Source organism: Talaromyces amestolkiae, assembly GCF_001896365.1.
Source record: "Talaromyces amestolkiae strain CIB chromosome Unknown scaffold9.1, whole genome shotgun sequence".
NCBI classification, from domain to species: Eukaryota; Fungi; Ascomycota; class Eurotiomycetes; order Eurotiales; family Trichocomaceae; genus Talaromyces; species Talaromyces amestolkiae.
The window spans coordinates 1,436,937-1,450,288 of record NW_024468045.1 but is presented as its reverse complement, the minus strand read 5'-3'; the positions used below and the strand labels follow the sequence as shown (position 1 = coordinate 1,450,288).

The 13,352-nt window shown below is 44.9% G+C and overlaps 3 protein-coding genes across 3 annotated transcripts; 1 reads left to right on the top strand and 2 right to left on the bottom strand.

Annotated features, from left to right (window-relative positions):
* Positions 1-531: 531 nt before the first annotated feature.
* Positions 532-2,969, top strand: BHQ10_005477 (uncharacterized protein; the record flags this gene model as incomplete). Its single annotated transcript, XM_040877957.1, has 2 exons — positions 532-2,506; positions 2,563-2,969. 2 exons carry the CDS (start codon positions 532-534, stop codon positions 2,967-2,969), a joined length of 2,382 nt encoding a protein of 793 aa, XP_040733981.1.
* A 418-nt stretch (positions 2,970-3,387) lies between these two features.
* Positions 3,388-4,691, bottom strand: BHQ10_005476 (uncharacterized protein; the record flags this gene model as incomplete). Its single annotated transcript, XM_040877956.1, has 4 exons — positions 3,388-3,501; positions 3,563-3,696; positions 3,749-4,481; positions 4,545-4,691. The coding sequence occupies 4 exons, from the start codon at positions 4,689-4,691 to the stop codon at positions 3,388-3,390; spliced, it is 1,128 nt and encodes a 375-aa protein (XP_040733980.1).
* Positions 4,692-7,386: 2,695 nt separating this feature from the next.
* BHQ10_005475 (uncharacterized protein) lies at positions 7,387-12,761 on the bottom strand (the record flags this gene model as incomplete). The annotated part of the gene is made up of 6 exons (XM_040877955.1): positions 7,387-8,741; positions 8,802-9,936; positions 9,997-10,073; positions 11,719-12,410; positions 12,470-12,540; positions 12,600-12,761. The coding sequence occupies 6 exons, from the start codon at positions 12,759-12,761 to the stop codon at positions 7,387-7,389; spliced, it is 3,492 nt and encodes a 1,163-aa protein (XP_040733979.1).
* Positions 12,762-13,352: the final 591 nt, after the last annotated feature.

Below are 13,352 nucleotides of genomic sequence, written 5' to 3'. Positions count from 1 at the left end.
CCGTATTTTATTAAGTCATGATATTTCTAACCTCTAGGCTGGAACGTATTGTGTAAGTCTCGTCACATAATATAAGAACGCTTTGTTCATACTGTACTTATTTTATAGAAAAAAATGTTCAAGTGTTCAAGACTAGTAGAGTTTATAGCAGTGGTGATTTGATGAGGAGGCTCCAGCCCCGTCGTTCATTGGTGGACATATCGTTCTCCAGATTCTCCGCAAATCAATGTCGGGGTCATCGCGGGTCGTTTCATACATCCATTTAGTGGCCTAGAGGAATATTTATCATTGATGGAATTAGTAGTGGACGGCCAAATCTGGGGAAATTCATTACCATAGCTCCACAGTCAACTCTATTGGTAGTTGACTTCAAGTTCGCGAATGGGCATGGCAACTCCTATCAGTGTCACAGCGGAGGAAGACTCAATTTATCAACTTTTCGGGAGACCTTGTTAACAACTATAAATTCAACAATGGCGCCCTCTACGAAAAGTCATCGAACATCAAGAATCCCCGTCTCGCGCATCCGAGATGTTAGGCTTTATCGTTCTCGCACTCACGGCGTACTTAGCAGTAACTCGGGCTCTGCCTGAACATCCAGTCCCCGAAAAGGCCACCCCTTGTGGAAAGTCGAATGACTGTTCTGCTAATCCATGGGCTAGACTCTATCCTGCACCCGGTGCCGTGGTGGTAGACAACAGCGCCAATCCGCACAAAGGATCCTTCACAACAGTGCAAGCAGGTGTTAACGCTCTCAATAGTACCACTACTCGTCCCCAAGATCTTTTCATTTTCCCCGGAACGTACAAAGAGCAAGTTTACATTCCGAAATTCAAGTCGAACCTGACTGTGCAAGGCTATACCCGCAATTCGAAGGGCTATGATGAAAACACCGTAACAATCACTTACGACCTTGCTCTCATCAATACGACGAGTGATGATCTGACTGCGACTCTTCGCTTGTGGAATCCCAACACTAAAGTCTACAACCTGAACGTGGTCAACACCTTTGGGCATATTCCCAAGAACGGCCAAAATCTGGCTGTTTCTGCAGAGGCCACGGGCCAGGGCTACTACGGTTGCCAACTGATCGGATATCAGGATACTCTGCTTGCCGAAACTGGACTACAGCTCTACGCAAAGTCTCTAATAGTCGGCGCAGTCGATTTCATCTTTGGCCAAAATGCCCTTGCATGGTTTGAGAATATTGATATCCGCACTATTGCAACAGGCTCTGTAACTGCTTCAGGTCGCAGCAGCGCTACAAATCCCTCTTGGTACGTGATCAATCGATCAACCGTTTCAGCTATCAACGACACCATCCCAACGGGCGTCAACTACCTTGGTCGTCCTTGGGGCTCCTTCGCACGAGTCGTCTTCCAAGAGACTTATCTAGGAAACATTATCGCTTCTGCGGGCTGGTCGCAATGGTCAACGAGTACGCCAAATATCGGCAACGTCACATTTGCCGAATACAATAATTATGGTCCTGGGTCAGCTCTTCAAGAAGGGCCAAGAGCAAATTTTAGTGAGCAGCTTMCCCAGCCAATTTCTATACGGTCTATCCTTGGCGAGGGTTTTGAGGATGAGTGGTGGGTAGATACCACGTATATCGACAAGAGTGATCTCAAGACCGGTAAATTTACGTCAACCACAATGTCCATTGCTCCTTCCAGTTCGACGTCTACACCCTCTCCAGTCTCAACTTCTTCATCCGCTACTTCGATCACTGTGTCTACTACCACAACACTCACATCTTCCTTAACTTCTAGCACTACCTTGAGCGCGACACCAACATCATCTGTTTCTGTACCTTTGACAACCGCAGCTGTTACATCTTCGAGTCAATCAGTGTCGTCCTCAGCCACACCTTGCACATGCACGGAATACTCTCAGATATCCTCCGCCGTTGCCTCCTGTACTAACATTGTCCTGTCCAATATCGCTGCTCCAAACGATTCCGCAATCGATCTCTCTGGTCTCCAGGCTGGAACTACAGTCACGTTTGACGGTCTAACTACCTTTGGATTCACAAATTCCTCCACTTTCAATCCTTTGACCATCAGTGGCGCGGGTATCACCATCACCGCCAATCCAGGAGCAGTCATCGACGGCAATGGCCAAGCGTACTGGGATGGTCTAGGCTCCAATGGGGGTGTCCCCAAGCCTGACCATTTTATCGTGGTTAAGAAAGTGACCTCAAACTCGGTTTTTAAGAACTTGTATATTCAGAACTGGCCGACTCATCTGTTTTCAATTTCCAGCTCCTCAGACCTCGTCTTTCAGGACTTGGTTTTGAATAACATTGCAGGCGATGCGCCCAATTCAGTTAGTGGAGGACTTCCTGCGGCACACAACTCGGATGGGTTTGATTTAAGCTCATCAAACAATATCGTCATTGAGAGAAGCCTCGTGTACAATCAAGATGACTGTGTGGCAATCACAAGTGGTGATAACGTAACGGTCTCGAATTTGGAATGTCACGGTGGTCATGGACTTAGCATCGGTATGAAACACTCCTTCTAAGCCAGATGCTGATTTTTTCTTACTGAATGAGGATAGGATCTGTGGGTGGCAAGAGCAACAATAACGTGACGAACATACAATTCGCCGATTCCTCAATCATCGATTCTCAGAACGGTTGCCGGATCAAAACCAATTACAACACTACCGGTTACATCGCTAATATCACATATGCTAATATCGCAATTAGCAATGTCTCTATCTACGGGATCGACGTGCAGCAGGACTACCTCAACGGTGGACCAACTGGGACACCTACCAATGGGGTTTTGATTCAAAATGTGCAGTTCCTAAACGTGACTGGAGCAGCTGCTTCATCGGCGCAGGACTATTATATTTTATGCGGTGATGGATCCTGCTCGAATTTCACGTTTAATGATGTTCTAATATCTGGTGGTGGAGTGGCTAGTAGCTGTAATTATCCTTCAAGTGGATGTCCTTCGTAGGGCCTCACAGTCGACTCGTCGGTATTTGGTCGTAACTTAGATGATGTACTCAAAGAAGTCTACATAAATCGGTTGATCAATCCTTTGTGGTGGCCAAACAACCTGCAGCATTCATTGTTAAGATAAACCAAATACATATTATGGCATACGAGAACTATTACACGGGGGTATGTGTAGTACTATTAGCTACGTACATACTTATTTTCAGACTACTGGGGGTATGAATATATAATTAGGTGCAGATAGTACGTAGTTCTGACACGTTTATAATTGAGTACAGCTCAATCTGTACCTGGACCATGTATTGGGAAACTCATAAGTCTTCGTGGGAATCCGTATATATCATAGCATGTTGTAACGCAGGTTTCATCCAAGTCATTAGAATTTCAATTTCTTATTTCCCACACCAGATCATCGTTCATGCTTTATAGGGTGTTTCATACGGCCGCTCTGCCTGAGGTGTAATCCGTGCCAAATGGCGACGTTCGCCTGTAGTCCAGTCAAAAATAGCCGAGTGTGCAGTTACTCGATTCTGTGTCATTATTTTAGTTCATGATCTCTGATATGATATGATGTTTGATGTCTCGACTTACATCCCATACAACAACCGTCTTAGGTGCCCATCGGACGCGAGCCTGATAATCAATTCCGCGGCTGATATGATTCAACAGAAATGCCAACAAGGCTTCACTTTCTTCCTTCTTGAGTCCAACAATACTTCGAGTGACTTGAAGAATGTCAGACCATACAAACCAAAACTCGATCTTGGAGTCACTTACAGCCGCCATTGACGTACAAAGCCTTCTCGCCGGTTGCTGGGTGCGTACGGACAAGAGGGTGCTCGTTTGAAACTGGCTCGCGCCTTACAACACCTCCGCGACTTTTGCTGAATTCTGCTTGTTCAAAACCAGAATGCAAAGCTGTCAATCCGTGCAGTCTCTCTTGAAGAGCTGGAGAGAGGCGGTTATACGCCTCAACCTGGTTCACAAATGCAGTGTCACCGCCGACTTCTGGGGAGTCAAGGATATAGAGGAAAGTTGTCCCAGGTGGCTGTTGCTCATATGAGACGTCAGAGTGCCACTGCACACTACTGTTGCGGCCGGCAAAGTAAGCCTCCACCTCGCCGTCTGATCCATTTCTATACACGATGTGAAGCTCGGGATGTCCTTCAGGGGCACCGCTAGTGGGATGAATGTGATGGCGCCCAAAATAGCCACCAAATTCCAGAGCATCTTCAATAGGAATATCTGCGAGGTCTTGGTCCCGGAAAGCGACAACCTTCCGTTGCGCCACAAGAAGTGCTAGCTGGTCTTTGCCTGCAGCTGACAGCTTGCTTAATTGGACGCCATGAACTTCAGATCCAATGGTAGGAGTAAGCTTCTGGATAGTAGAGCCTTCAGGTAGCAGGTCCTTGAACGCCGGATCTGCATCGAGACCATGTTCTACGTGGACAAAAGGTTCTAGCGGCGGATACTTTTCCCCGTGGTCCCAGGTCGGAAGGTAGTTAGGATACTGTGAATTGAATCAGGATCGCGTCGAGTTATTTGTCAGTGACGTCAGCGAAAAGACACTCACGCTAGCAGGAGTCTTTCCTTCTCCTTCTTCTTCAATTATTCTCCTGACTTTAGGCGCAGTCTCTTCGGATCCAGTCGTAGCCTTCACAGGTACAGTAATGGACGAAACTTCCTGTTTCTCGGATATCTCAGCAATGGAGGGTGCCATATTGATTATTTCTGCCCAGTTCCAGCACTCGCACTCTTGACAATGTGATAAGAGAAACCTGTGTAAATTGATGTGAAAGTACTATTGAATATGAATATAAACTATCCAAGGTTTCAAAAGAAGAACGGCGCGTTTATACATATATATGTCTATCAATTTATACCCCTCATCCATACCCGGATACAGAAATTGATTGTCTAGATACCTGTTGCCTCTCTTCCGGGTTTATTCCAAGGATAATAGCAAGCACACCTTCCGGTGACTGAGAAAATATCTTCTGCGCAGTTTTAATTCGATTAGGATGAATGAAATTGCATGCTCCTGTCTAGAAATTGCGTGAGATTGGAATGAGAATTCGAGCTTTATAGCTTATTACTTTCTGCATTTCATGTGCTAAACAAGTGCGGCTTGCATGGCTCCAGTTGGCAAGGAACACGCAGGAAGGGCCGTGCTAACCATGCCGGTTATATCGGCAAGTAATATAATCCATAATTCGTATGCCACCAAGGGCCGCGACAATGGCGTTTGCACTCAAATAATCCAAAATCGGTAATTCGGAACGGCGACGCACCACAGAGCTACAAGGAAGAAAGTTATGAGGTGCTTGACGGCCTTGATATCGTCACCATTATAGAACATATCTGGTTCAGCCGACAGAAGTGCGCTTTGTCATTGTGTTGCAGTAGAGCACGTCAGGTAGCTTATTTTCGATGTGATCACCCCCAACCCCGCACAAGTTCAACGATTCAAAGCTTGGATGATGGTATCATTTCTGAGAAAGAAAGGCAATTTCTTGCGACCGTTCACCAATATCAAGTGAGAATGATAAGACTTTGGAAGATACTAGATTAGGAGGAGGCCACAGCGCTCTGGTAGATATCGTAGTTCACCATGCTAGTCTTCTTCCATGTTTCTATGTAGCCTGCTTATCATACAGACTCGCAATGCAACTACAACCAAACATAACCAGATATAGGAAGGATTATATCGACTAGGTAGTATCTGATTTAGCGTTGAATGGAAGCAAATACCCAGGTATTCTACTCGATCACATCTTTCGGCAACGTCCTATCTTATTTCACAAGCATTTATGCATTTAAGTATATAATAACAATGACTGTGTAAGGAGTCTGACTCTTTATGCGAAATATATAGTAGTACGACTGAGCTCTTTGGAAAATGCTGGTTTCTCACCAAATTTGCAAACCAACGACAAAATATCCATGGTTCGAATAATTATCCATGTAGTACTACTTCGGTGTACTTATATTCATAGTTCTGGTCGAAGCTTCTCCTCACGATATGGTCAGCAAGGATGCGATCAGCTCCCAACTCAAGATCTACTGAGCATTCACCCCTTTCCTAAAGAATTGGCTGATCGAAATACCACTCGGTGCTAAAAGACTCGCTAAGAGATTTGTTTGCATGATTAATAGTCATGTCGATTAGGTCACGACTACTATCTTTTTATCTAGATATCGGCTATCAGATTATAAGGATGATGATGTCTGTTGTCGCTCGCGTTCCCATCAAGCTTTCTATCCTTGGAAGATAGGTGTATGTAATAGATAACATAGCCTTTCTCCTCCTGCAATGAGGAATAAGAAGAGATAATTCTAGTGGCTGATTTGAGCTGGCTTTTCGAAAGTAGTGGCGCTGTACTGATGGTATTCATCTTTGCACGTTGCCCGAAATGATTGATTTCCTCTAAATCCTTTGCATATATCTGACTGTTGAATATTCTCTCTGGCTCTATCTTGCTTAGTTTGTGGGCATACCAATCTATTTAATTGAGCATCTGAGAGCAACATTGGCCTGCGAAATACACTAAGGGAGAGAAGCCATTTTTCACTGATTTGCAGTCATGATAAGTCTGCGTTACTGTCTGCGTTACTGTCTGCTGGCTTTCATTCTTGTCAGGGCTTATAGTATAGGGGCTGAGATTTGTTAGTAAAAGTTGCATTTGTTGGTTGAAATAAAAGTATGCTTTCATTTCCTGATCGTGGTCATTGTTCCCACTAAGAATACTCATCGATAATTTGGTACACGCCATATAGAAAGTGTACAGAGATAATATCAGGCGTAAAAGGGTTAGGGCTAGTTGGCAAGCTCTTTAGTGTGTCAGATTGCATTGTTGGTATTCTAAAATAGCTGCATCGTCATTTGAGACAGAGTCAAAAAGAAGTGAGCTATTGGTAAAAGTTCTTGTAGGAGTAATCAAAAAGCGCGCGGTTATTCAATACCTATAGCGCAAAGAGTGGAGGACCTGTAGTTTCTCATTTATTGTGACTGCTCATATGGTTTACAGCTATCATGGCATTTAAAATCCGTGGAGAATGTAGCGACTGCGATGATCTCCGTTTATAATTAAGCAACTAATTCAATTCAGGTATGCACTTAGAACTGTCGAATAAGTTTCAGGTCTCGTAATGTATGCCTGTGCTTTTCCTCAGTAGAGCGAACACAGATTTTTCATGAATGCCAGATCGGAAGCATCGGTAAACTCGCTAAACTGCTCCCTTTGATGGGAGAACGCGGCGACTACTGAGGAAACGATTGCAGGTGCTAAGTCTAGGTAGATTCATAGATATTTATAGTGATTTGCGTTTCATATATCAAGCTATTTACACGTTGATCTGTTTATCCCATAGCACATGGTCGGGTGCTGAGACTATGTCGAAATATTGGTTGTGATTTATGAAGCATAGGTAAGAGAGAACGACACACTTTTGACAGACTCGTAATCATCTGCCGAACTTTCATCGCCAAAGATCTTTAGCGCGCGGAAGAGAAAATAGTAGTCTCCGGGGGGTGCGAAAGTGCCATCACTCAGTTGACCGTACCAGAAAACATGCCACGAACCTCTTCCTTGTTCATAGGCTGGAAAGTTCACAATCGAACCGGCTATATCCACCCCAAGAACTTGAGTGGTGTTCACTGTGCCATCAGGTTGAGCAGGGACTAAATCAACACGAAGAACTCTCGTGCCAAATGAATCAAGTGAGACCGGAACAGGAATGTCGTACTGCTCTTTCTCTTCGTCGGTGCTGTTTTGAGGTGGAAGAGTGAATGCAAACCCGTCCGGTACAGCAGAGACATTCAAGTACCGAGATAAGTAGGTCATATTGTCCGCGCTGTCGAATATCACGGCGTCCTTGAGACTTGATGCCACTCCCATGTAAGGAAGAGAAAGTGACTCATCATTGGACCCATTTAGAGTAATATAGCCGCTGTAAACAGGTATACGAGATGAGGTCAAGTCCGTTGGGAGAGACGCTATTACCTCTACAGAAGCAGAGTCTCCCGCACCGACCGTTACAGTATCGGGATGCAGAGACAGTTGCGCACTAGACGTGACAATCTCAGGTGGAGACCCAACGCTAAATGTTGAAGGCACTGGGTCTCCATCAGAAGGCAATGTGTAAACGGTTCCACTGGAAGAATAACTGATGGCATAAGTAACACTTTCATTGCCGGTGTTTGTGATTTCGAACCACGCAGATTTCACGAAATTTGCTGTGTCGTTGAAAGATATGCTGGAGACGTTCAAAACCCCTACTGCATGTGCCGCATTATAGACATTCAAGAGCCCACCTCCTTGCTGTGCAACCGGGGCAAGGTATGAGTAAGTAGACTCGCCATCATTGAATGCTTTGGGGTCAGCGCTCGCTGATAGAATATTATTGATTGTGGCTGGGTCGGAATTCCCACGTGCTTCGATAAGAAGAGCGATAGAGCCTGCAACAAATGGAGTCGCCATAGATGTACCAGTATCAACCATATATCCACCGAGCGCCAGTGGATATGTGGACAGAATAGAACCGCCAGGTGCGGCAAATTGCGGCTTGACATCAACCTCAAATGTTGGCCCCCAGCTACTGAAGTAGCTGAGATATCCACCAGTCACATTATTAACAGTGTTTTCTACCGAAAAGTTCTCGTAAACTGGAGTTATCATATCGACTGATACTTGAGATCCTCCAGCCATGGCCTCGATCCATTGCGTTGCAAGGTCGGTAGTCACCATCCCGAACGAGTCAATCCCATATCCTGTGCCGTTAATGGGGTATATTTGACCAGCCCTGGCAGAATACCACATTATGTACTTACCATTAGCATCTGTAACTATCTTGACCATACCAGAGCCGTCAGTACAATAAGTATCATAGGGTATCAGGGCAATTTTGCCAGTGATATCAGGAAGAGTGAAGTTGTTATTGCAGGGAAGCGAGGTATCATTACTGCCGTTGAGAATATCGTAAAGCAAGTAGGTACCGTTTGCGATATCGGCAGGAATATACGGAATCCACCCAAATGTCCGAGCCGCTGAGTTGTTAGCGGACCATGTGGCATTCTTCACCAGGACCGGCGTCACGACGTTGTCCACGGATGCTACTGCAGTGACCCCGTTTCCAGTAGCCGCAGCAGATGCAACAAAAACACCGGTTCCGCCGTCGTTACCAACAGCGACTGTACAAGGAATCCCGGCTTCTACAATTCGAGATACAACCACAGCCCAGGGCTCTTCGCTCCAACCTGAGTTGCCTCCAACTGAAGCGGTGATTATATTGGCTCCAGCCTCATAAGCCATCAAATATGCCTGAATCAAAACATCATCGCTGGTACTACCGGCGCAACCAAAGACGCGGTATATTCCAAGAGTCACATTTGGAGCAACTCCCGTGAACTCTGGGGCAACAGAATCGGCGGCAATAATTCCCGCGACATGGGTGCCATGACCGACACAGTCCATGGGATCATCGCTGGGTACAGGGGCATTAGTTCCGGTATAGTCATCACCGACAAGATCGGTTCCAAAAGCGACCTTGCAGCCATTTCCAAAGCATCCACCTAGAGCAGGGTGGTTGTAATCGATTCCCGTGTCGATAATTGCAACCTTGATGCCATCACCGAGAAAGCCTTCGGCTCGTAGCTTGTCTACCCCGGTCATAACATGTGGGCTAAATGTGTCCGGAGTGGTGTCCGACAATTTGGAATCAATAGTTGCAGACAGTGTACGAGATTCGCGTGGTATGAAACCAGATATTTCTGGGATTGAGTAGGCGCGGACTGGATACACACTCTTCACAGAAGGCAAAGACAATATTGTCTGTAAAGTCGCTTTTTCATTAATGTCACTCCCTAGACTAAAGGAAGCGCCTTTGAACAAGGAATAGTCCAGAGTTATGAGTGGTGTAGCTGCGATAGAGTTGTCGGCAAGTGTCGAAAAGAATGAATAAGAGGTCTGGCAACACATGGTCAGTAGGCCCGTCCTGAATCGAAACAAAGATATTCCGAGACTTACGGAGGTGTTATCCTCAAACTCGACAAGATATCTACCCGGAATAAAAGGGCTTGATGAATTACCAAATCTAGTTGCTCCTATTACCGAGTTAAAAAGACATGCCGACAAAGCCAGGAGCTTTGCTCCGCTTATCGTGGGGAACATCACGAGATCTAAACCGCCTTCTATCAAGAAGTTGTATTTTTTCGAAGCTATATATTTCAAAGGACTATGGCAAACTAATAAAGCAATGAGTGAAACAAACTAAATGAAGTTCATGTTTAGGTGATTTGGTACTACCTAGGTAGGTGCTTGTGATCGAGGACTGAGACGTGGCAACCAGTTGGCTTATATACATGACATTCCAGAGTCATCAAGAGTGGGAAATGGGCTGCATTTTTCTATGTTGCGCGACCTTATACAAAAGTTTGAAAAACACTCTCGTTGTACCGTTCAAGGTCATGTTACATCTCTATTGCTTGGATTAAGTGACGGTCATCAGGAACATCGATACTGTAGCGATGTCACTCCATACCAGCCTTGGCACTTTTCTTGGTAGCGACGCTATTATAAATGAAGAATTCTACAAATGGGACATGTAAGCACCTTTGCTTGTTGCTCGTACGTTGAAGATCATTAATTAGTCCGAATTGAATGTTTCCAAAGATAGCAATGACTAGGCCTTGGACCCATAGCCTCTTCATAGATCTTTCCGTCCCTGGTCTAGTTACGACGAAAGGAATAAAGTCATATGCTTGGCAAGTTATATGGTAGCATCGTTATTAATGCTGASGAGCCGCAAAAATTTCCACATCTTTCAATTAGTGTGCAGTAGATAAACTCGACCGCTTGGTAGTAGAAGTCGTTGAAGGCAAGAAAGTTGACACAACCACGGTTAGGTTACATTTTTTTCTTCAAATTGACGAAATAAACACCCTCAAATTTTCAAATCAAATTACAATACTCTATCTTCAAGGGAAAGTACTTGGCTTTTGACCAGAGTATGATGATCATGAACTACTCTGAAACATCAATGGTGACTTTGATTTGTAAGACTTGTATGTTATCTTTGATAAGAGGCGCAAGTTAAGTAACATCCATTCCATTGCCAGTCTCTTCATACACTTCTTGTTCGTGTGAGTATCACGTATTCGCTGATCCGGGGCTCGCGGAATCTTACCGTGGCCCCCATCCTCTCAAGTAGAGCAAAGTAGTACCGGTGTTATGATTAGGGGACCGAGGAAGCTTCCATTAATGTTACATTGGCATGATAATCATGTCGATGGTTGCTCCTATCGCATAATAGCCTGGCCCCGAAGTTTTACCTTCTACACTTGTTACAGTTGAAACATTGCTTCCGTTCATCCAAATTGTGATACTCCATTTTAGGTAAGATTGTCGTGCTTTACTAACGCGCCTATTTTAAGAAGAACGTATATATCAATGACCTTATCTCTTCCTTGTGTTACGATTATGATTGAAATGTGAGAGGTCACAGATATCATTTAAAGTAAGACCTGGTTGGATGAAAATGGAAACTCGAACATTGGCTTCACTTCCCATCATATACATCGTACTTGTATTGACTGCCGGTATGGTCATCTCTCAAAGACTTCTGTCCTTCTCCATATATTTTTTCCCTTAGAGTTTTTCCTGGTAAAGGGTCATACAGCCCCCTTTTCCTTAATTCTGGCACGAGTAATTCAGTCACATCTTCAAATGAGCCTGGGGATATGATATAACCGATATTGAAACCATCCACGTCTGCCACATTCACCCATTCTTCCAGAACATCCGCTACTTTTTCCGGCGTTCCAACAGGAATAGGTCCGTTTCCACCGAGGGCTATCCATTTCCCAATATTTCGTGGTGTCCATGCCGGAATATCAGGGCTGGTGTTCTGAAGTTGACTTAATGCCGTATGCACCCGGGCATCCACATGGACATCGGTTGACTTGATCTCCTGATCCAGATCAAATTGGCTCAGATCAATGCCACTACCTCCAGACCAGAACGCAAGACCCGCCTCGTGGTTGGCATATTCCAATGCCTCTTTGTACTTCGCTTTGGCCTCGTCTTCTGTCCGGCCAATGATTGGAGTGATCACGGGGAATACCTTTATTGAACTTGGATCACGACCTTTCTTAGCAGCCTCCTCGCGAATCAATTTAACTTTAGGAGCCACGGCCTCTGGACTAATACCTGCAACAAAAATTGCTTCGGCGTGGGTAGAACCGAAGGCAACACCAGCAGTGGAAGTCCCGGCTTGAAAAAGGAATGGTGTTCTCTGTGGAGATGGGTCCAAAATATGTATCCCATCAATATTGAAATTATCTCCATGGTGATGCACGTACTTGATACGATCCGGATTAGCATATTCAGCTGTCTCTACATCTTCTTTCAGAGCATCATTTGCCCAACTCCCTTCCCAAAGTCTAAGATGGACTCATTAGCGAAAGGCTACATAATGAAATATCCCAAGAACCGAACCCACTTATATAATACTCGCAAATATTCGTCGGCAATTTCATAGCGTTTATCGTGCTCGACGAGAGGGAGTCCCAGCTATGCAGATTTAGCATCGTACCACGAAAAAGAGCAAGGATTAAAGTGTTGAGACTGACAGCTTTCGATGCAGATGCCTTCCAAGAGGTCACAATATTCCATCCGAAGCGACCCTGGGTCAAATGATCCAAGGTTGAAAAACGCTTTGCAACAACATACGGTGCCTCATAAGACGTAGAAGTAGTAATTGCAAACGATAGATTCTTGGTTACAGATGCCATTGCGGTGACTGGCTTCACTAAGTTAGCCTTTGGGTGAATAGTATACTAGATAGAAAGGTTTACAATGGAAGGATCGCCCATTGGTACTTGAGTGCCATATCGAATGGCTGGCTCGGCGCTCCCTTTGTAGGTGTCGTATATTCCATATGTATCTGCGAGAAACAGTGCCGTGAATTCCCCTTTTTCCAGTGTCTTTGCTAGGTCGGTCCAGTATGATAGATCCCGGCGCTTTGTTTTCGACCGGTCTTTGGGGTTCCGCCATTGTCCGAATGACAAATGACTGACAGTAAACATGTCGAATCCATTGAGATGAATTCTCTTCTTCTTACGGATTTCTGTAGGGGCAGTCATTTTTTTAATTGTCTTGTATTGTAGAATGGACAGCGATGCAATAGAGAGGCATTTGACAATCAGCTCTACTTATGCGTTGCAAGTATCAAAATACTTATCATTCTAATCATATATAATCTATGTTAGCGCCTGTTGCTATACTGAGGCAATCGATTCCCAAATTGGCGTGCTGGTCACGACATCGGCCGTCAAAAGGCTTATCCGCGCCATACAACCGAAAGTCCGTGACCAACTGACTCG